Raw genomic sequence first — 23,787 nt, forward strand, 5'->3', positions numbered from 1 at the left:
CACATTCATGCACTATTGCAGCATCAGCACCAAGCACTGCAATGGATGAATTCCTGGCTCTTTACATGGCTTTTTGAGGAGGCTTGCTATCTTAAGAAGGGCTGATCACCCACCTCATGCTGCACTAGTTGGAAAAAGCCTGCAACTTTGCAGGCTTGCCATTTATTACAGGTGCCCCTGCCACAGGTGATGTAATGCCAGCTCATAAGGGGTGTCTCATCCCTGGCTGATGTAACTTACGCTACAATATAATGAAGTCGAGTGATTAACTAGTTTATCTAAACCACCATTTCACATTCCAGTTGTTCTTTCTTTTAATTTATTAAGTTATCAGGTTACTACTTAAAGGTCATTTATCCATTTGATTTTGCCCCTTCATCAATAATATATTTGTTATAAATATCATCATTGGTCCTCATCCTTGCAAGTCCCCTAAAGTGTGAGATGGGTCCCTCCAGGACAGTCTCCAGCTGCCGCCCCACAACCTCATACAGCAATACAAACTGTTTAAAACATAGACACAGAATTACTAGACGCCACATGACCAGCAGCATTGTACGTCAATGTCGCCGCCATATTGCGAGTGGCAATGCTGTGGAGTGAAGTAATGGATAAAGACATCTCACGCATGTGCTGCTTGGGATTTTACAAACTGATGTACGCTCCAAACCAGATCCTGGAGGATTACATTTCAAAGCTAAGGCTGAACATTTGTTTTGGTTATATTTGGCCGTTAGAAAATTTAAATGAGAATGATAAATCAAAAAGTAATTATTAGCAAACAAACAAACATAACTGGCCGTAACAGTGCAAAATTCACAATTGATATGCCAGTTTGAAAAGATAAGGTTTGAGGGCAGTTTTAAAATGTGTTATTGAGTCGAGCTGACGGATATGAGAGGGAAGAGAATTCCCGAGTTGAGGAGCACCAGGAGAGACGCTCGAGCTGCCATAGCACTGAGTCTGACGTGTGGCACAGAAAGTCGAGCTGCAGATGAGGATCTGAGTGAGGAGTGGAGTGCCAGTCTGGAGGAGATCAGTGAGGTGTGAAGAGCTTGAAATGTTCAGAGCCGGATTGTGTGTCGTATTCAGTAGTGAACAGGGAGCCAGTGACGCTGAGAGAGAATCGGTGTGATGTGTTCAGTGGATTTAGAACAGCAGCTTAGTATCCTGGCAGCAGAATTCTGAAGAAGTTGTAAGCGATGGATACGTTTTTGTGGGATGCCAGACAGGATAGCATTACAGTAAACTATACGTGAGGTGACTCAGCCATTAACCGATACTTCAGTACTGTGTTGTGTAAGAACAGGACGAAGTCTAGAAATGTTTCAGAGATGGAAGAAGGCAGTCCTAGAAATGTTACTTATATGGGAGGAATTATTTAATAATAATAATAATTATTATTATTTAATACTTGTCATTATTAGTGTATAAATGGATATAAATAATTGCATTTAAACGATTCTCCAAAATCTGGTGTATGTAAACGATACTGTTTTAAACGTTATTGTTTTTTCATCAGAAAACCCGTTTGCACGTCCAGTTTAAATGACACTTTTGTCACTCGCAATACGGCGGACGCGCTAAAGTATCGTGTCGACCGGGAAACACGGTGAATGCGACGTCTATCTATATACTGTATGTCTATGGTTCGAAAGCCTTACCAGGATGTGACGTGTACGTTTCCGCCTTCGCTCCTCCATGCTTGTCTCTCATTGGTTACTCTCTGAGCAGTAGGCTGAGCGGAAGCAGACAGAGGCAGCCACTGTTGCTCTGCGATGGTGGCGAGTTTGACGCGTTGCGTTTGTCGCCAGCTTCTGTCTGTCGGCACCTCCACCCGGGGTTTGTTCTTCGTAGGCTCCCAGCAGCGCGCAGCCCATGGCATCGCTGTGTTGCCATGGCTTTACGTACGGCGCGAGAGAGCAGCTTCGCGAGTAAATGCCTTACTACTCCGCGGAGCCAAGAGGACTGAAGCGCAGAGACCGCGGAGCACCTCGGCGGCTGACAGCAGTGGGAGTCTCACGGCGGGGGTGACCTCCACGCACTACCACCTCGTGTACACGTGCAAGGTGAGCAATGCGGTTGAAGGGCGAGTCTTCACCTGAGGACAAAGACGGCGCGGTGACGGTCGGCTCGACGGCTTTGCGTTCAGCAGAGATGGGGAAGGGAGACGCGTTAGTTTCGTCCTAGTGTGCCAAAGAAACTGTATCCGTTTTACAAGCAGCTGTAGACGTTAATGTCGTTGAAGTGGGCAGTGACAGGAAGTACACGCGAGCTGTCCAGTTGTAAAAATGCAAAATAATAGCAGCGAGAGCTCGCCACAGTGGCATCTGATGTGATTGTAACAATGTCACCTTCTGTGCACGTGGGATGAGATCCTTTTACATCCATTTGCATAATCACATTGAAGGAGGCTGGAGCCGACCCTGGCAACATCAGGTTGAGATCTGGAGCAGGAAATCACATTTCTTAGGAGTAAAATCTCTTGTGGCTCCAGCATGAAAAACGGTGCCACAGTGGACTTGGGAGACTTTGCAATCAGATGAGCCAATAGATGCCACACACCAGCTTTGATAGAATGTGCTGTGACAACTCTGCGTGGGTGTGCCAGCCTCCTAACCCTACAGAAATGGACGCAGGAATCACACTTCTAAAAGCACAAGCTTTTTTATTTTGTTTCTTCACTTGTAGGCAACACCTTCCTCATTCCTACAAGTGCATGACACTGCACAATATTTTCCTTCTCTGTTCTTTTTCTTTCTCCTCCACTTCTCCTCAGCAAGCTTCATCTCCCGGCTCTGGTTTGCTGGGTCTTCAACAGTCCTTTAAATAGTCCATGATCTGGAAGTGCTTCTGTTCTTCCATCTATGTGACCTGCCAGGACTGCCATCCTCGTGATCCATCAGTACTTCTGGGCTAGATGAGAATTTATTCTTTCGCCATCTTCCTACAGCATCCCCTGATGGCACCCATGGTACCCAGCAGGGCTGTGTTGCCGAACTCCATGTCTCCATAGTGTCTTGTGGGAATCTGGGGCATCTTGGGGGAGGCAGTGTCCTAGAAAAGCTGCCTTCCCTCATCCTTCCATCTCAGGGGCGTCCCGGCAGTCTCTTACAGTGCACAGCAGGTAGACAGACACACGCACGTATGCACACATGAAGAGTCTCTCCGTTTGTTTGTGCTCTTTAAGGTATGGCAGGCAGACCTGTGAATCACGTCTCTCCATGTCAATGCAGGTGTGCCAGACGAGGTCAATGAAGAAAATCTCCAAGCAGGCTTACCATAATGGAGTCGTCATTGTGAAGTGTTCGGGCTGTGAAAATCATCACATAATTGCAGACAATTTTGGGTGGTTTTCAGATCTGGAAGGGAAAAGGTGAGAGTCTTTGGTTTGTGTTTTTCTATCCTGGCTAGCAATGTGGGCGTCTAGTAGCTAAGATGCTGGACATTAAACCGCAAGCTTGCTGGTTATATCAACAGAGTGGGAAATTTGGCTTTTTATTGAAGTTCTTTAAATAAAAATAAATAGGTAGCTAAGTAAATACATCAATAAATACAGTGCATCCAGAAAGTATTCGCAGTGCATCACTTTCTCCACATTTTGTTATGTTACAGCTTTATTCCAAAATGGATTCAATTCATTTTTTTCCTCAGAATTCTACACACAACACCCCATAATGACAACATGAAAAAAGTTTACTTGAGGTTTTTGCAAATTTTTTAAACATAAAAAAACAGAGAAATCACATGTCCATAAGTATTCACAGCCTTTGCTCAATACTTTGTTGATGCCCCTTTGGCAGCAATTCCAGCCTCAAGTCTTTTTGAATATGATGCCACAAGCTTGGCACACCTATCCTTGGCCAGTTTCGCCCATTCCTCTTTGCAGCACCTCTCAGGCTCCATCAGGTTGGATGGGAAGCGTCGGTGCACAGCCATTTTAAGATCTCTCCAGAGATGTTCAATCGGAAGTCTGGGCTCTGGCTGAGCCACTCAAGGACATTCACAGAGTTGTCCTGAAGCCACTCCTTTGATATCTTGGCTGTGTGCTGAGGGTCGTTGTCCTGCTGAAAGATGAACCGTCGCCCCAGTCTGAGGTCAAGAGCGCTCTGGAGCAGGTTTTCATCCAGGATGTCTCTGTACATTGCTGCAGTCATCTTTGCCTTTATCCTGACTAGTCTCCCAGTTCCTGATGCTGCCACCACCATGCTTCACTGTAGGGATGGTATTGGCCTGGTGATGAGCGGTGCCTGGTTTCCTCCAAACGTGATGCCTGGCATTCACACCAAACAGTTCAATCAGTTCTCATCAGACCAGAGAATTTTGTTTCTCATGATCTGAGAGTCCTTCAGGTGCCTTTTGTCAAACTCCAGGCGGGCTGCCATGTGCCTTTTACTAAGTAGTGGCTTCCGTCTGGCCACTCTACCATACTGGCTTGATTGGTGGATTGCTACAGAGATGGTTGTCCTTCTGGAAGGTTCTCCTCTCTCCACAGAGGACCTCTGGAGCTCTGACAGAGTGACCATCTGGTTCTTGGTCACCTCCCTGACTAAGACCCTTCTCCCCCGATTGCTCAGTTTAGATGGCTGGCCAGCTCTAGGAAGAGTCCTGGTGGTTTTGAACTTCTTCCACTTACAGATGATGGAGGCCACTGTGCTCATTGGGACCTTCAAAGGAGCAGACATTTTTCTGTAACCTTCCCCAGATTTGTGCCTCGAGACAATCCTGTCTCGGAGGTCTACAGACAATTCCTTTGACTTCATGCTTGGTTTGTGCTCTGACATGAACTGTCAGCTGTGGGACCTTCTATAGACAGGTGTGTGCCTTTCAAATCATGTCCAGTCAACTGAATTGACCACAGGTGGACTCCAATTAAACATCTCAAGGATGATCAGGGGAAACAGGATGCACCTGAGCTCAATTTGTAGCTTCATGGCAAAGGCTGTGAATACTTATGGACATGGGATTTCTCAGTTTTTTTATTTTTAATAAAATGGTGTCCCATAACCGAGCCTGACCTTTTAAATAGGTTGGTGACATCACATCCTCACAGGCCATCAGAGACTTGTAGAAGGTGTGAAGGATGTCATTACCCATGATAAAGGAACACAGTCCACTAATGAAAACTGCTCTACCCTTTCTGCTCCAGTTCCTCAGTTTTCTGAGACCAGTCCCAGCTGTCAATGATATGGACCACCTCTACATCCGTTCCCTGAATAGTGACTACTGGACATAGAGGCTCTTTGGTGTGGTGACAGTCAATGAGCAGTTTGTTTGTTTTGCTGATGTTAAGTTGTAGACTACCTTGACTCCTGTCCTTTGTCTCATCCCCTTTATCAATACACCTCCAGAAGTGCAGAATCATCTGAGGATGTGTGCAGTTGACCTGACCTGCTGTTCTGTTTCTAGTCGGAGGTGTACAGAGTGAGGAGTAAAGTAGACAGGCCAGTTCCTTGTGGTGCTCACACAGTTCTTGAGTCTCACAAGCTGCGGTCTGCCTGACAGATTGTCCATCATCCAGGACACCACAGGCTCACCCACCAACATATCTCTGAGTTGACCCCTTAGCTGAAAGACAGTGGAGAAATCACAAAACAGACTCCTCATAGTGCTGCCAGTTTTGTCCGTCCCTGTGGAGCAGACATACAATTGCATCCTCCACTCCAATCCTTGTCAGATAGGCAAACTACAAGAGGACTCGTGTAGTCCAGCGCTAGCCTCTCAAAGGGACCTCATGATGTGAGACGTAAGTGTCTCTGGACTTTAGGTGAAGAGGCATCTGCCTTCTTTGGAACAGGAACAATGCAGGATGTTTTCCCCGGCCATGGCACTTTCTGAAGCCTTAGGGACAGAATTGGCAGGTGACAGAGGACACCACAAAGTTGGTCAGCACAGACCTGGAAAACGCAAGGACTGACTCCATCTGGTCCAGCAGCTTTTCCATTCTGTAGCTTCCACGGTTGTCTTGTTGTCTTCTCCCTCAGTCTTCATTTATGGACAGTCTACGCTGATGGTCAGAGGTGGGCTTGTCACCGACCATTCCACTTGACGCGGTAGGAGTTGTGGGTGGGGGTAGGGGACTGGTCATTGGAAGAACATGAGAGGGAAAATCTAAAAAAAAAAGTAGGTTCAATTGGGTGGGTGTTGAATCTTGTTAAGTTCGACTTGATTGTATGGAGTGTTACCCTCTTCGTAGTATAAATTAGACTTGATTGCATTGTACCGTGTCAGCTGTTATAGATGTAGTGAGAAGTTGAGCAAAGTGACCCCTTTTATTGGCGAACTAGAAAGATTACAATATGTACAGTAAGCTTTCGAGGCAACTCGGGCCCCTTCTTCAGGCGAAGGCTTGTATATTGTAATCTTTCTAGTTCACCAATAAAAGGGGTCACTTTGCTCAACTTCTCACAACTTGATAGTATGGAATGTTAGTTTTTTCGAATTAAAAATGGTTCAGGCTTTTCACTTTGTCCACATCCCCTTCCAGCGCTTGAGTCCCACAATTCTACCCAGTCTGTTCCAGACACACCTCATATTACTCAGAGGGAGTTTGGTTCTGTACCTCCCATTATAATGTCATCATGTCACAGACTAAATGACTCAAACATAGGGGCCACAGCATTCTGTTGGTCTCCTAATATTCTGTTATTACACATGCCAGCCTTTGGGCACTGGCCTGCCTGTCTCACATTTGACAGTTTTCTTATTGTGTGTCCTTAAGCAAAGTGACGGCTTACTAGACAGGGGACAATACAATTAGCACACCATGCAATTTATAGTGCAATTCAGGAAACGCGACTGAGACTCCTTTATGCCAACGGCAATTTGCCAGTATAGCGCCTCACTGTGACTGTAGCTGCCAATTAATTTTTTTTTTTTACTTTTTAGTCATTCTGTTGTGTGTGTGTGTGTGTGTGTGTGTGTGCGCGCGCGCACGCGCAGGTGTCTAACAAGCCAAATTTCTCCTTGGGGACAAATAAAAAGTTGTGCCAATCTATGATACAACATTCCCACATTATGAAATGTTCTTAACTGAAGTGCATTTTAACGAGTTATTTATTAGTAGAAATTCACAAATCAGAATATTTTGTATTGTGCTAATCTTGGAAGCTTGTTCGTCTTGCACCTTAGATATTGCAGTGAGCACAAAGACAGAGAGATGACAGTTATGTCCAAGAAGCGATGCGTTTATTTAACAATCAAAGTTCGTACTCTTAGAAGTAGCAAGTTCCTGGTGTGCCAATCATGGGGCAAGCCTCGTACCACAGCAGACGCCAACGAGCAGTCTACCTAAGTTGCATGCCTATAGGCATTGGGAGGAAACTCACACAGACAAGGGGAGAACGTGCAAACTCCAGACAAGGAGGAGGAAAGACTTCACCCCGATCTCCTTATTGTTAGGTAGTGGGGCTACCACTGCGCCATCTTGCTGCCCATGGTTGAACTGTAAAACTAGCAGTTAAAGAAAATAAATGAGTAAAAGGAAAGAAGAGTAGCATGCTTACAAATAAAAAGGAAAAAAGTGCAGCGCAGTTAAACCTCCTCCACCATCATCCACATTTTTATTACATCCGTGACGTTTAAAGTGGCCAAATGATGATAAATCGGCTCACCTGGAAGCCAGACGGAGTTAGCCGACGCACCGGCTGAAAGACACAGTGCCTCAGCGAAGGAATTTCTACTCTTGACGTTGTACTAGGGTATGTGTATAACAGAACAAGATGCAGAGGACAGAAAGATATGGAAGAAGATGATCCGCTGTGGCAACCCCTGACGGAAGCAGCCGAAAGAAGACGTAGTACTTGGGTGTTGTACGGTGTTCATCATTATGGGTGTAATGAGAAGTCAAGCACAGTGACACCTTTAATTGGCTAACTAAAAAGATTACAAGATGCTGGACAACTTGTAAAAAAGCTATCGATTTGATAAAGATGGAGTGATATTAATAACAAATCTCACATGTCACGTAGTCGCTCTACCTGCGTAAAGAAGCCGTGTGTTGTCAGCTGAAATGAAAGAGTCGGTAATGTGATACCTTTTGGCTTGGGGAAAATGCAGCGATTTTTTTTTTTAGTATGTCACAATGTACAGTTTCTCATATTTTGAACCAAACTTGGAATACCCTTACAGCACTTGAGTTAACAAAATACATGGGACCATAGTAATATTGTTATAACAGAAATTTCATTATAACGAATATGGGGAAGATACAGTACGTAGGCTGTTGTGACCAGGGTCATGTGATTTGTCATCTCTAATGGCAGCAGTTCAAGGACAGCTCTGTAGCTGCTCTGCTGCATCTGATAGAACAGTTAGCCATAGTCATTGGGTATCCTCTGCAGGATCAGGTTTACCGCTTAACGCGTTTGTCGCACGATGTTTACATCATTTAACACTGGGCTTTGAACTGATCTTCCTCACACTCTCCTGGCCTGCCACAGCGGTGATTCTGAGCCTCTGCTGTCCTTCTAATCTGAAGATGGGAGCTAAAGCAGGACGATTGACCCCCATCCCCTGCCCCCAGTGTGTCGCAGCTCGTGTGCTTGAGTGCTGAAGTAACAGTTTCTATTCTGAATGAAGTCTTGAGACTGGACCTGCCTTCTCCATGCAGTAATCAAGTTCCTGTATTTTCCTTTGAAACTTGGACTCCCCTTCCTGTCTCCCGGGCAACTCTGCAACCCGAGCTTGATGGTATCTGTATAAAAACACCTTCTTAAACTGCAACAAATATTTTAATTGAAAATGAGACGTTGGATGTAACTTTGTCTTTTTTAGCATAATCTAATGCCATTTCCATGTTTTTTGTTCATCGCAAAGAAAACTTTGATAAGCGCTATGAAACTCAGAGCAGTATCCACACACGACCCTGTGGACGCACGGTGGAGCACTGACTCTGAATTCGGCTTTACCGGTATGATGTCATGCTCTACACTCTCGCCTGAGAACAGAAATTTCACAGCAGACTCTCACTTTCTTTTGGTTTAACAAGAAGGAGACGGTCTGTTGCAGAATTCCTAAGACTTGGTGAAAGTGTAGGCACAGCATTAAGTATTTTTTGCATGGCATTATTATCTTCTGTGACCATTTTTGCTCGAAAAAGCATTCATTATACTGAGATTTACAATTCGTTAAAACAAAATCTGTTCAAAATGATGTATTAACATTTATCTAGGTCAACAAAAAGTATTCAGTATTCTGGAAATTTCGTTACTTCGGTATTTGCTATGGCGATTTTGAACTGTACTCTGATTCATCCATTTCCCCAGCACTCCACGGGAGGTCACGTTAAAGTGAGCGGGGTCACTGGTTTTTCTGTCGGCATCAACAGCGCTTATCTTATGTCCATTAATAAGAAGCTCCCCGTATGTTTATCCGCCAGGGGATTGCTAAGGGCACACAAACAACCCCGCCATTGTCCCCTACGGTCCGCCTTGTTCCTCGACAGGTCGCAGCCAGACGGCCCGGCGACTTCGAACAAGCTCTCTGCCCTCCCAGGTTTCACAGCCGGCCTCTGGGTTTGCAAGAGCTGCAGCAGCTCGTCCATAGAATGGAATTAGCCCCAGGCCGGCTGGGCAAATTCCTGGGGTAGCATCAAGGTCATTGCACCAAGTGTGGATGAGCACACACACATGTGCATCGCATGTGATATGACAGAATCGGCACACAGGTGGTCATGGATGCAAACTGCATTACAGTAACCAGCCTATTACCCTGTAAATACAGTAGGTGGGGCTTGATGGGCGATTGACAGCGAAATGTCACACAGGTCCCCCGAATGAACCCCTGGGTATTGGCGTTACACTTTCCAAGTCCGAAAAGGTTCAAGAAGGCAGATGAAGACTCCTGTAGCACTGGATAAATTAGAGCCTTGGGGAGATCAGGAAGGTGACTGGGAACACCAGACCAAGGTTATTATAGTTTTGCCTTTTTATATTCGTTTTTATTTCTATATGTTTTTTCTGACCTTACTTGGAAATTCAGTTTAGTTTTAGTTTTCCTTCATCGTGCATTTGTAGTTTTAGTTTTTATTTTACAAAGACAGTTCTATTTTATTTTTATATATTTTAGTTTTAGTAATTATGATACGGTTAAAGAGCTACTTTGGAGTTTAGTTTTTGTGTCACAATGAGACAGAACTGTGCACTTAACGAGTTTGGATATAGTAGGAGTTTAATGTTAGTGGAAGCTTACTACACTACACGACACAATTTACTATTTGGTTTTGGTTTTGTTTGATAAAAAGAAGCATAATCAAAACCAGATACTGAATATGAACAATTTCACGCAATTTTATAATTTTTTCAAATATTTTCTAAGTCATTTGTGTTGAACAAATCTGCGCTGACTGTTGGCACTTTTTTCTTTCCCTTTTATTTTCTAGAATGGGACAATTTGTAATGGAATTTAGGTGAAATTTAAGGTGTGAGGGTTTTTTACTCTAAATGTCTACAGCGCACAACATATCCTGCTCCAACGACAAAGTGCTTATAATGAATGCCTTCAATATTGCATTCAAAAATCTCAAACACTGGGATTTGTTATTTTCTACCAGCCATATTGATCTCTGATTCCATCTCAGGCACAAACAATTTATAGACAGAATTTTGCCCCCTGCAGACCTGAAAAGATCAAAAATCAGAAAACAGAATCTGCTGTGTGCTGACAGGTGTGACCATGAAAATCACGGGGGCTTAGGAAGAACAAAAGCTCTTAGGCTTGAATGAGTGCGCAGACCCCACCTCGCTGTATTGAGGGAAACAAAGAAAAACACGCATGTAGTGTTAAGGTTAGGGGCAGTGAGACCTAAATAGCCCACCATAAAGGACGATAAACCCATAATGAGAAGAGCAAGAGCCGGTAATAAGAGTATGGACAGGCACAAAACGACAGACAGCATCTGAGATTAAGAACAACATATACGACATTATCTAAACCTGTTTATCCAGAGCAGGATCACAGGAAACCTGGAGCCTACCGCAGCAGGTTTGGATGTAAGGCAGGAAACATCCCTGGTATGCAGTATGTATGATAAGACTGATGTTAAGAACAAAAAAATATGATAGTTCAACTATGTATTTTGAGAGAGAGAGAGAGAAAAACAAAAAAAAAAAATTGGGACAAATATTTTTAAACATAATTCTGCTATTGGATTCTTTTCACAATATCTGCTATTAATAATGATAAATATGAACTAAAAAAAGATAAATGAATCAATATAGCTTAAATACAAAAGCACATTAGTATCTTTAGCTTTTCATCACTTGGCTGACTCTCTTTCCCCACCAACCTGTAGTTCAGTAGACACGTTGCCAACTCAGGAGTTTGACAAGGTTTGGATCTCTTCGTTGTTGAATGACATTTTTAAAGCAAAATTGATTGGTCAGCAACAATATGCTGATCTTGTATTACGACCTTGTCAGTCTCTCCATCAGTGCCGTTTTATTTTCAAAAATCGGGAGTGGTCTCCCTTCGACTTTCTCGTGTACTCAGATATGGGGATGGATATTTGAGGAGTAAACTAAAGACAAGGATTATATTATGTAAATTAAAGAACCATCAACATCAAATGAAATTAATAATATATCGATCAATTATTATAAAAGTAAAGTTGATTAAATTGGACTCTGCAGTTGCATGAATAAAAAAAAAAAATCGAGTATGTGTTCAGGTAAAGTACCACTTCCAGTCAATAGAGGTCTACAATTGTGGTGTAACGACTACATGCCAAATTTCATCCATCTATCTAGTTGCGTTTTTGAGATATTCACACAGACATAATTCCAAAAAATGGTATTTTCAGACTTGGGGAGGTCTAAAACGTCAAAATTCATCAAAATCTCAAGGTTGAATTTTTTTTCATGATTATACCTTCTCTATACTTCGTATGCAAAGTGCCAGGTGAATTACTGTCAACAAAAAGCAGGCACCTGAGAAATAAACTGAAACGTTACTCACTCGTGATTTTTCTGTCCATACGGTAAAGTTTTTGTTGACCACCACAGTCCAGTTTCAGGCGTTTTAATTACATCTTGATATACAACAAGTGCAAAGAAAGGCGGCACGTAAATCGTTTTCTATTCCACACGTTTTAGCCACGTATTCCGCTTGCTCTGTCGCCGCAAATGCTGGAGGAATGTGTGGGCGGCTTGTGGTGGATGACATTCAGTTTTAGAGTTTAAAAGTTATAAGGGTTAAAAACTAACAGCAAGAATATTCATTCAAAAACGAAAATTATTATTTTATTTCTGTTAGTCTTTCCAGCTACTTTAGTAGTTTTGTTTAGTTTTAGTGTTTCATTTCGGCTTTGTTAATTATTTTATTTCAGTTTACGAAAATGTTTTTTTGATAATAGTTTCAGATTTGATTTTAGTTTTCGTTGACCTTGCACCAGACAAGTAAACACAGCTTCGGAAACGGTGAAAGAACAGCTGTGGCTACGATCAGAAGCTTTTATTTTAACAAGGTGTTACCTGCGGCCATAACAGTGGGAAGGTGGCTGATCTGATGGTACGTCATTGTTGCGTAAACGTGCCTGTTATCGGTGTGAGCGTCTGTGATCATGTCCCCTTCATCCTCATCATCATTATTATTAAGTGAAGCCTTAGCGTTAGTATCAGAAAACTATGATGAATGTCAATTTGCAGGAAGGAGTTCTGTACAGCTGTGGCCAAAAGTTTTGAGAATGACACAAATCTGATTTGGACAAAGTTTGCTGCCTCCGTTTTTATGATGCCGATTTGCATCAACTCCGGAATGTTCTGACGAGTGAGCAGATGAATTGCAATGAATTGCAATGTCCCTCTTTGCCAAGAAAGTGAACTTCATCCCAAAAAACCACTGCATGTCAGCCCTGCCACAAAAGGACCTGCTGACGTCATTTCAGTGATCCTCTCGTTAGCACAGGTGAGAGTGTCGATGAGCACAAGGCTGGAGGTCATTCTGTCATGGTGATCGAGTTAGAACAGCGAGGTTCAGGGCACCCAGGAATGTCCAGCAAGCGTCAGGACCATCTCCTAAAGTTGATTCAGCTGCGGGCACCACCAGTGCAGAGCTTGCTCCGGAATGGCAGGGCAGTAGGATAGGTATCAGTGAGGTAAAGACTTTTGGAGGATGGCCTGGTTAGTGTCAAGAAGGGCCACAAAGAAGCCAAGAAAAACGTCGGGGACAGACTAATATTCTGGGATTGGACTTCTGAGGTCAGGTCATCTTCTCTGATGAATCCCCTTTCCGATTGTTTGGGGCATTTGGAAAAAAGAAAAGGTGAGTGGCTCTACCATCAGTCCTGTGTCATGCCAACAGGAAAGCATCCTGAGACCAATCCTGTCACGTGGGGTTGCTTCTCACTCACTTCAGTTTTGCCTAAGAACACTGCCCTGAATAAAGAATGTGACCAAAACCTCCTGTGAGAGCAACTTCTGCCCACCATCCAACAACAGTTTGGTAACCAACATGATGGAGCACCGGGCCATAGGGCAAAAGTGAGAATTGAGTAGCTCAGGGAATAAAACATCGAACTTTTGGAGTCCATGGCCAGGAAACTCCTTCAACCCATTGAGAACTTGTGGTCATTTCTGATTATGCAAGAATGGGCAGCTGCCATCAGTCAGGATTTGGCCCAGAAGATGATTGCTAGCATGCCAGAGCGAATTGCAGAGGTTTTGAATAAGAAAGAGCACTGCAGATATTCTACTTACTGTCAATAAAAGCCTTTGAAACTTCCGAACTGCTTGTAATTCTACTTCAGTAGACCAGAGAACCATCTGACACAAAGATCTAAAAACACTGAAGCAGCAGACTTTATGAAAACCAACACTTGGATCATTCTCAGAAATTTTGCCCACAACTGTGAAGTGGTGACGTCAATTGTTCTGAAATGTGAACTCCTGCTCCTGGCAGGGAGTCGCTGTAGGGCGCTCAATAGCTGCTTCTCATGTCCTACTCTGTGGGGGGGGACACATTTTTTTTCCCCAGTCAGACTCTTGGTGCAATTCCCAGGAGTCTTTCTGAGATGCTTGATAAATACGGGCCCCGTACTGGAAAACCTTAACTTGAGAAACAACACCCATGGCAGACCTTGACAGTAACACCTCAAGTACCGTAGGGGGCAGTGTGGCATTTCATATTGTCTACTTTAGCTTTAAAAACTTCATTTGATGCACAGAACGTATCTCAGAAGTGACCAACTATTAAAATGTGCAGTTCGGGATTGGCAAAGGAAATGGGATCCTGTTCAAAATAATTTGAATTAAAATATATTTTGAAATTTTAACAGGTTTTTTTTATTTTGTTTTCTCCTCAGGAACATTGAAGAGATTTTGGCAGCCAAAGGAGAAAAAATACAACGCTTTACTGGAGACGAGGCAGTGGAATTGTTACTGAACAATAATGAAGATCTGCAAAAAAGCAGGAAGACGGAAACTTGTGGAGATGAACTCCAGAATGACAACAAGGTGACGCTCAAACCTTGAATGCCGGAACTCGTTCTTCTTCTGAAATAAAATGTGACTTTGGTGACTTTGGTATGTGGCAGACTGCCTGGTGTTCTCTTGGGGACCCTCCATGAGTCTGAAGCACACTGGCATGGTGGCACCAGAAATCGGTTCAAATGGGCCTTCAACTCTGAGATGGCCTGCAGCTCCTCCACTTTGGCTTCTCAGATTTGGGACATTTTTAGGGGCTCCGTCTGTCTGATGGGTTTGATGTCAACACGTCGGTGTGGTTGATGTTATTCAGACGCTTGTTTCTTTATTGCTAAATTAGTAGTAAAAAGATCAAATTTAGGCCTCCGTATTCACGGAGTGCAGCACACTTAAACCTTGTGGTGACGCTCTTAATTATTTTTAAAGGTGTGTGACAGCAGGGGTCGCTGTTCCCCTGTGAAACCCGCAGACAACACGTCCTGACACCAGGTAAAATTATCAGAAATGATTTTAATTCTTGAATAATGTGCACCTCCACGATACACAATAAAGAATAATAATCAATAACCACAATAAATCCTCCTCTCCACCCAGCAGCTCTGTTTCACTCCCTCCCAACTCCGGCTCAGTCTGCTGGGTTTTCCCACAGTCCTTTATATAGTTCGTGACCCGGAAGTGCTTCTGTCCTTCAGTCCATGATGTCATAGCACTTCCGGGTCAGATGAAAACTTCTTCTTTTCTTCAGCCCAGAAGTACTTCATTTCTTCCATCCCTGTGACTAGGGAGTACTTCCGGGCTATATTAGAAACCGCTGTGCCTCCCTGCAGCGTCCCCTGGTGGCCCACATGGTATCCAGCAGGGCTGTGAAGTAAAACTCCAATGTCCATGATGCCCTGTGGGAATTCGGAGCACCCCCATGTTGCAGGGCGGACTCCACCTAGCGGCGTGGGGTTGTTGACCGGGATAAACTGCCAGCCATCTCTGACAGGTGTTATTTTCAAATGTCTGGTGTAATTGTGTCAGCACACAAACTACCTGCAAAGTTGAATTATTTTTACAAGAATCTGAGAAGCAGGATTGTTCTCTTGTATTCCCCCATATCTGTGTTAAGATTTTAGCCCTTTGGTTATTTGAGATGCTGCCTTCTAATCACTGAATTTGAATGGCTGCCCTCATAGCAGACGAGAACGCGCCAATCGCAGTCTGGTGTGGATCAGTACGACCATACCCAAGACCCTTTGAAGATGGTGGTCTCGATGCAACACCACGCAAGTCCTGCAGCAGTTTGTGCGAGGCATGAAAGTGATCCGACATCCAAAAATATTGTGCATTATGGGAAATGTTTCTAATTAGGCAACCTAGGTACAAAAATAAATCGACACCCATGCATAAGGTAACTCGCACAAGTGCCCGTCAGTCAGATCAGTGCCAGCATCCGAGTCTTCCTCAGAGTCTTTCTTGTTGATTGGATCGAATGGCCGCCCACCACATCCAACAAACGTGTAGATTCACTTGTGATTATCCAGGTTCGATTAGATAATCCCAATGGGGAAATTCACACTGGGTGGATCAGAGCAGAGTTGGGGAGAAATGAGTGCCCTTTGTGTGTGACGATTAGAGCCGACGACGTATTGGCATAACGGTGCACTCTGATTCTTGTAATCCCTGAAGTGAGCGAGCTTCTTGAGTGTCATTTTTAATTGCTGCTGATTTATATTTCTGCATTGAGCCTCACTTTAGCCTGACACACACACCTCCTCAAAAACTGTAACTACACATCGCGTCGATGAGGACCCTGCGCAGACCCCAAGGACTCTGATCGGCCAATTTGGTAACTACGTACTTCTAGAAAACACATTTCTGTTCGTCTTCTGCTATTCTGAAGTAAGCATGCAGCCGATCGAGAAAAGGCTCTTCAGAGTTAATAAATATACACCTTTACGTCTTCCCCGTTCCCACAAGTGCACAACACACTTCTAAACGATTAATTCTTTCTTTCTTTCTTTCTTTCTTTCTTTCTTTCTTTCTTTCTCTCTCTCGAGTCCATCTCACCGAGTAATGTCCACTGGCCCCTTATATAAGCCACCCAGGTGCTCGTTGCTCCACTTCCGGATGTAGCGGATTAAAGGCTCACACGGGCTCAGGAACAGCTGTGGCGCCCCCTGGTGGCACCCCCGGATCCCAACAGGGCTGTAGAGAACTCTCTCTCCCATCAAGATCTGCAGGAGTCCGAGGCACGAGTGGGGCTGCTAGTGTCCTGGGGGAGGTACTGTTCAGGAAAGGCTGGCTCTCCCCAGTCCTCCCAGTATGGAGGCATCCCAGCCATCCGCCACAAGTGCCTTTACCTTCTGTCTGTGTACTTATTATATAGTGCCTTTCATCTACGGCCCAATGAAGTGTGCAAGTGAAGGCGTCTAAAGACTCCCTGAGTGGACTGATAAGTGGGCCGCAGTTCTGCTTTGGTCACCTCAGTTGCTCTGTACGCAGTTTCCTGTATAGCGCCTTTGAAGCCAAAGGCCAAATCGCCGAGTGGGAATCTGAAGCCAAGGCATGTCCAGCGTCTGAGTGGAGTGACAGAGCCGCCGCCGCCGTCGTCCCTCCTTTGAGGTTTCCTTTGCACAATCATATGAAGGACGCAGGAGGCCATTGATTTGTCCAAAGGTCACAATCGTGGTGCAGATAATCAGACTGAGTGCGGGGGCTCAGGGGGCCGTTCATCACGCCATCTGTTTAGTGCAGCGGTCAATGAAGGGGCTTGACCCGGACACGTAGAGGTGATTACTTTTTACTCTCCAGATGGCTCAGCTACTAAACAGTTCTGGAGAACAAATGGCACCAACAGCAGCAGACATCTTGTCATCGTCATCTGCTTGTCAGGAGTGGGCAGAAAAAAAAAAAATCAAAGGCATTTGAAGACTTTGTGCCAACTCACAGAAAGCAGGAGCCACACAGGACCCGGGGGTACGCCATAAGTGGCCTCAAGACAGACCCCCGGGTTGAGTACACCTCACAGTGGACCTCTCTGAAGTTGGACCACCTCTGAGGGTCTTGAGTTTTTGTTTGTTTGTTATTCCTTGCCCTGAGTCTTTCTGATTTTTTTTGCCCCTTGGACTTCATTTCCTGGCTGGTTTTGTTTGTGTGAACACGAACGTCAGAGAGATTTACAAAGTCCTTCTGAGCGGCCCAACTATGTGACTCGTCACAGTGGAGGACAAAGGCAAGGATTTGGGGTGACACGGCCACCCTGAATATCGTGATGGTTTTCAACAAAACAACATCCCTGAGGACACGAGTCTCAAGTCCGACTGTACAAGGGGGTGACACTTCCACTTAAGTACAGGCCAGGCAGGAAGAGGCGGGTCCAGGTGGGTGGACACTGGAAGTGATGTCAGAGGCGCAGGGACGTTGTCAATCATCCATTCTGCAGGTGTCTTACCCTTAATTTTGGCTCTCTAGACCTTGTGGCACACAGCCAGGGCGCCCCTCTGATGGAAGGACTGGGGGAGACGGCTAGAGGGGAGCCCGCCTGGGTGGCTGTGGCCCCCACGGATTCTCGCAGGGCAAGCTGGCAGTTGGAGTTTGGCGCAGCCCTGTCGGGTTCCGTGGGGGTTCACCAGGGAGAGCTGCAGAGCCTTTTCTTGAACTTCCATCACACCTGGGAGTGATTCCAGGTAATGCTAATGGACCACCTGGAGGGGCCGCCTTCCTCCATTCAGGGAGCCAGAGTTGGGAGGAGATGGACGAAGCTTGCTGGGAGAGGAGTGGAGGTGGCAGACAAAAAAAAAATAAAGAAAAAAACAAAGAAAGAAGGAATGAGCAAAGGGAGCACAATAAGAAAGGAAAGAAAGAAGGGATGAGTAAAGGGAGCACAATGAGAAAGGAAGAACGGACTGTGCTGTGTAGTGGGGAGCAAAGGGAGAGGGTTTCCCGACGGGAATACACGTGTGCTGGACTTGAACTTGTGTCTGGCGGTCTGTGTCGGGTTGGGTGGCTGGCACACCCCCTTGGTGGTCCACAACCTGAAAACCCTTCACTTGTAGAATTAGGTTGTTTCTTATATTGGTGGAAAGCTAAAATCCACCCACAAGGGGTCGCTTGGCATCCTCTGCCCTGCACTCCAGTCTCTCCTTTTAGGGTTGTTCTTGATTTTTTAAGCTTAGGCTGCCCCCATTAAGACTCCTGTTAGGCCTGCATTGCTCAGTGTGCTTAGTTTTTGGCCAGTGCTCCCAGTTGGGGGTCGAAGATCTCCAGTCTGGGTATATGAAGAGGTGGGTCCAGGTGGGCGGAGCCCAGAAGTGACATCAGTGGTGACGAGGTTGTCAATCATCCGGTCTGCAGAGGCAGGAAGAGGAGATGCATTAGAATACAGCGCCACCCTGTGGATCAGCGAGGAATTGCCACCAGCAGAGCCTTTAAGCTGTCCCCAAGGTGCACGAGTGTGACACTGCCTAGGCAAGAATCGAGTGTATCGCCACAGTTGGGGTACGGCCAGGCTGCTTGTGTGGAGCTGCTGGGAGTGCTGGGTCTTGGACAGGCCTTGTCTCATTAAAGGTTGTGACAAAGATGGCCTCACAGTTACAGGGGGGCACGTTTAGCTCTCCTGACTCCCCTTTGGCCTGGTGGGCTTGAGATTGGACAAGGCCATGAGGATGGGGTCTAAGACCCTCGAGTTCCAGGCTTCCCTTGTGGCCCTGTCGCCTTAAGAGGCCAAGATGCCACATCTCTGAAATGCACTAAATATTCAACACACACCCCGAGGAGGCAGACACTCTTACAGGGGGGTCTCCCAAGTCATTGGCTATTTTTTGGGCCATGCTTTGTGCAGAAAAGAGTAAACTGATAAGACCCCCGTGACCCTGTAGTTAGGATATAGCGGGTTGGATAAAGGATGGGTGGATGGATGATATGTGTCATCAGCAAAAGGGGGCAGAAGGAGTTGAAGCTGTGAAGGCCACATCAGCTGACCCCTGGTGGTCCACCCTCTAATGAGAGACGAGGGGGCGAAGTTACTTCAGTTACTCCTTTCTGTAAATCTTCAAAAAAAAAAAAGGATTGGTGATATCGGCGTGTGGAGAGTCGTTCTGCGCCGCGTCCCGATTTCTGATCACGTTTGATTCCGTTTACTGGTGGTCCGCGTCCTCTAAGAGCCGCACCGAGAAGGTTAGAAATTTCAAACATAAGCATGTGGAGTGTCACTTTATGTGACTTTGAGGTTGCTCATCACGACTGTCATAATAATGTTTCTGATATTTACCGGTGGTTCTGGCCCCCTAAGACCTGCCGCCAGGAGGTTAACAATGACACGTGGCCAGTTGGTTTTGATCTTTTCAAGGTCAGTGACTACAAATTCAATGTCACGTTTGATCCTCTGCAAGCCTTCTATGGACCTCCGCCAGAGGGTGACAAGTGACAAATTTCTGTTGGAATCGAGAATGTCCCACACCACAGCATTTTCAAATCCTGAGCAGGGTCACCACGGCCTATCCCTGGCAAGTACTGGGCACAAGGCTGTCACAATCCAATACCCCCAGGGTGAAGGGTAGACGTGGCGCCAGTCCATCACACTAAATGTGTAGACTTCACATCCCTGTTTTTTTTTTTCTATTATTTTTTTATGCGTATGCCCACCTCACGACTTCTCATGAGTGCCCGAATCTGGGCAGCTTACGCCAACTTGGACTTTTTCACGGTTACTTCCCAATACCAGCAAATCTGAGGTAGCTTTTATTTTTTATTATCAACATTGTCGATAAGTTATTTTTCAGCATTTTCATCACCATTTTATTTATTTATTGTTTGTTGGCACCTTGTTGTGTTGTTGCCAGTGTGGAGCTCGCTGTGGTTGGTGGTCCCAGCAGTCGCTTGGCTGATGTCATCAATGCGTCGCTACAAGAGCTGGCGTGTTGGACGTGTGTCACATGTCAAAGAAAAGCCAGTCATGGCGCGTGTGTGTGCGTGTGTGTGCGTGTGTACGGGTCTGTGTGTGCGCGCGTGTCCCTGGGTGTGTTATTTGTCGTACTTTTAAGATTTCCCGGCCGTGCCCTTGGCTTTGCCTTCTCTTACTCCGATGATTTTCAGAGTTTCGGTTTGCCTGCTGATGTCTGCGCCTCTTGGCTCGTTTGAGGTTCCTGTCCGGCTCTCGTATTTATTAAGCGTCTCAGAATTCGGAATGCCACTAAACGTCTGACCAGGATAAGAATTTGTCCGACTACCGGCCATTTGGCACTTTGCTGTCACTTCCACTGGCGACCTTCTTGATCTTCTGGATTTAACAAATGAGTTGAGAATTGAAATACTCTGAGCAGCCACCAGAGGGCGCCCGGGGACCTGCAAGGTGATGCTTTGAATGTAAAGCAAAAATGAAAAAGCAGGCGTGAGGAAGAGGAAGGACTGATGAAGGACTGAGGCCACTTGCAGGGTCTGTGTGGGACTCGCCTGAGTGGCCCTACGTAGGGTGACGTTCAGCCTCTCCATGTGGCTCCTGTTGGCACTAATTTATAAATAAGAGCTGTGATTTTCGTTCTTATAGCGCCTTTCGGAGGATTGTTAGAAAGCCTTTCCACCCTTCATTGTCTTTTATATCAATTTATCTAGCTTGTGGGCCTTGACACGGCAGATCCACTTCTGGCAGCTTTGAGGACAAGGCAGGAACCAACCCTGGAGTCTGCGCTTAGGAAAGGAAGAAATAAAGGAAGAAATTCTTACTATCCATGCTATTATATAGCGCCTTTCAGAAGATCATAAGAAAGACTTTCAGGCTTTCACTTTCTTTTATATTCCATCTGTTTATATACCTTAAGGTGACCCTGGCAGCACTGGGCACCAAGGCAGGAGCCAACCCTAGAATGCAGGCCCCAGTCCACCTGAAGAACTTTGGGCAGCAGAAGCACAGGGGGCAACGTGCAGGGTCAGCCCAGACAGTGACCACCATGGGCTCTGTGTTGCCCTTAGAAAGACCCTGCAGGATGGGGAGGCCAGGAGAAATGGAGCCAAATTGGCTGTCAGAGAGGTCCTGCCTGGGCCAGTGGAGTGGTGGGGGTGTCACTCAAGGGCATATGTCTACTCGGTGGCCCAGGGTGGCAGCTGACAGGGTCACTAGTCCAGTAAATAAAGAGACACTGGCGACCTTCTAGCCCACCAATGGCAACACATGGCCACTAACTGAGGACACTGACTTTAGGTTGCCCTTTCTAGGAGGACTTGCAGAAAACTGGGACTCAACCATTAGGGGGCAGCACACAATCCTTGGTTTGAGGCTGAGCAAGGCTGCCACCTTAGAGGGGTGCAGGGTCACCAGGAGCCACCAGAGGGAGTTTTAGCCCGTTGTGTTTGTGGCAAAGTTAGAGCCCCCCAACAGAGGCTGGAAGTGACTTTGTGGTCTTAGCCAGAGGGGCTTTTAAACTTTTACGTCTGAGGATATGTTGAAGGCTCACTGGTGATCATGACAGTAATTGGAGGCGACACGTGGCAAAGTATGTGAAAGGTGAGCAAGTAGGGGAGCCACCCCTTCAGACTGGCAGGGGTTCAAGACCCCGTGTGTGTTCAGGCCCAGAATGGCAGCAGATGTTTGTTGTGTTCTCCATGTGCTCCTCCCTCCCTTGGTCTGGACGTACATTCGTTTCACACGTTGGTTTCTGGGCACAAGCTCGTATGAAAGTGGGCTCATAGGGTATTGCAGTAACAGCTGAAACCACCGGGGGGCAATAACTGATCACTTGACTTTATGGACACTTCATTTGAGCTTTTCTTGTGCTTATCCCTCCTTTGTGGCTTCCAGGCCATTTTTCACACACTTGGTCTCCTTGAAATTATTCTGGGCTGTGCCAACAGTGCCCTATACTGGTACAGTTGCTACAAACAGTTCTCAATTTCAGTTAAATGATGTTGTGCCTTTTGCGGTGAGAACTGGTCTGAAGAGTCCCAGTACAACCACTTTGTTTCCATTCCAAAGCACAGATGGGTGTGTTTTTATATAGCGCCTTTCATAATGAGGCCAGTCACAGAGTTACAGCATTTGGGTTCAAAGCCAAGGGAGGTCCATGTGTGGAGTTTGCCAGCTATTCTTGTGTCCTGGTGGTCCGCTTATCCAGTTTGCCCACCACAGCCCAGTGATGAGCAGGTCAGGTTACTGGTGACCCTGAATTGGCTCTTGTTGGTGTCTGAGTCAGTCAGAGGTCCCGTTCCGGCTCAGTTCCTGCCTTGCATACAGGGTTGCTGGGAAAGGCTCCAGTGCTGAAATCTGGGAGAAAATTGGGCACAAAATCTTGGATCTTTTAATAATGAACTTTGTAATGGAGTCTTCTCTCCTTTGTAGTGTATAGCGCCTTTTCCTAAGCCTGGTACTCTTCATGGGCTCCTTCCTTTCCCTCTGTTATATAGTGCCTTTCTAGTGTGTCTGCCTTGTTCCTCATAGATGTCTCTTTTTTTAACTAGCCCAGTACTCTTGATGGTCTCCCTCCTTTTCTATTATATAGCGCCTTACATAATAAGAGGTTAGCCGCGCTCCTCCTTGACATCCCCTATTTTTTAAGGGTGGTACACATCATTGGCACCGTCTTTATTTTGTGTTATATAGCGACTTTTCTATTAACCATCCATTTTTCCTAAGCCTGGTACTCTCCATTTGCTTCTTTTTGTATTATATAGCACCTTTTGTAAAATGTCGGCAACGTTTCTTCTACCTGTTGCCTTTATTTTTTTAAACCTGGTATTCTTCCCTACCTCCTCCTTTCTTTAACATTATATAGCGCCTTTTCTACTAGCCATCTATTTTTCCTAAGCCTGGTATTCTTCATTGGCATCTTCTTTACTTTGTATTATATAGCGCCTTTTCTAGTGGGTCCACCTTGTTCCTCATAGATGTCTCTTTTTTAACTTCCCAGTACTCTTAATTATCTCCTTCCTTCTTTTCTATTATATAGCGCCTTTCATAATAAGAGGTTAGCCTTGTTCTTCCTTGACATCCCCTATTTTTTAAGCCTGATATTCTTCATTGGCTCCTTCTTTATTTTGTATTATATAGCGCCTTTTCTACTAGCCATCCTCCTTTCATTAACCTGGTACGCTCTATTTTCTTTTTTTTGTATTATATAGCGCCCTTTCTAAAACGTTAGCATCGTTCCTTCTGCCTGTTCCTTTTATTTTATTTAGCCTGGTACTCTTCCCTGGCTCCTCCTTTCTTTAGCATTATATAGCGCCTTTTCTAGTGGCCGTTTATTTTTCCTAAGCCTTGTACTCTTCATTTACTTCTTTTTGTCAGCTTCATTCCTCCTAGTCATCCTTTTTGCAGTTGCCTGGTACTCTTCATTGGCTCCATCTTTTCTTTGTATTATATAGCGCCTTTCCTTCTAGCCATCCCTTTTTCAGT

The 23,787-nt window shown here is 45.4% G+C and overlaps 1 protein-coding gene across 1 annotated transcript; it reads left to right on the forward strand.

Moving 5' to 3' along the window:
- The first annotated feature begins 1,712 nt into the window (after positions 1 to 1,712).
- dnlz (DNL-type zinc finger) lies at positions 1,713 to 14,814 on the forward strand. The gene is made up of 3 exons (XM_039762596.1): positions 1,713 to 2,069; positions 3,237 to 3,376; positions 14,300 to 14,814. Exons 1-3 carry the CDS (start codon positions 1,779 to 1,781, stop codon positions 14,466 to 14,468), a joined length of 600 nt encoding a protein of 199 aa, XP_039618530.1. The 5' UTR covers positions 1,713 to 1,778; the 3' UTR covers positions 14,469 to 14,814.
- Positions 14,815 to 23,787: the final 8,973 nt, after the last annotated feature.

This window comes from Polypterus senegalus, chromosome 9 (assembly GCF_016835505.1).
Source record: "Polypterus senegalus isolate Bchr_013 chromosome 9, ASM1683550v1, whole genome shotgun sequence".
NCBI lineage: Eukaryota > Metazoa > Chordata > Cladistia > Polypteriformes > Polypteridae > Polypterus > Polypterus senegalus.

Bases quoted from the DNA above. Each gene is read 5' to 3' on its own strand.
- dnlz (XM_039762596.1), top strand. From the start codon at position 1,779: ATGGTGGCGAGTTTGACGCGTTGCGTTTGTCGCCAGCTTCTGTCTGTC. The intron at 2,070-3,236 runs GTGAGCAATGCG...ATGTCAATGCAG, and splicing joins ACCTCGTGTACACGTGCAAG to GTGTGCCAGACGAGGTCAAT. The intron at 3,377-14,299 runs GTGAGAGTCTTT...TTTTCTCCTCAG, and splicing joins TCAGATCTGGAAGGGAAAAG to GAACATTGAAGAGATTTTGG.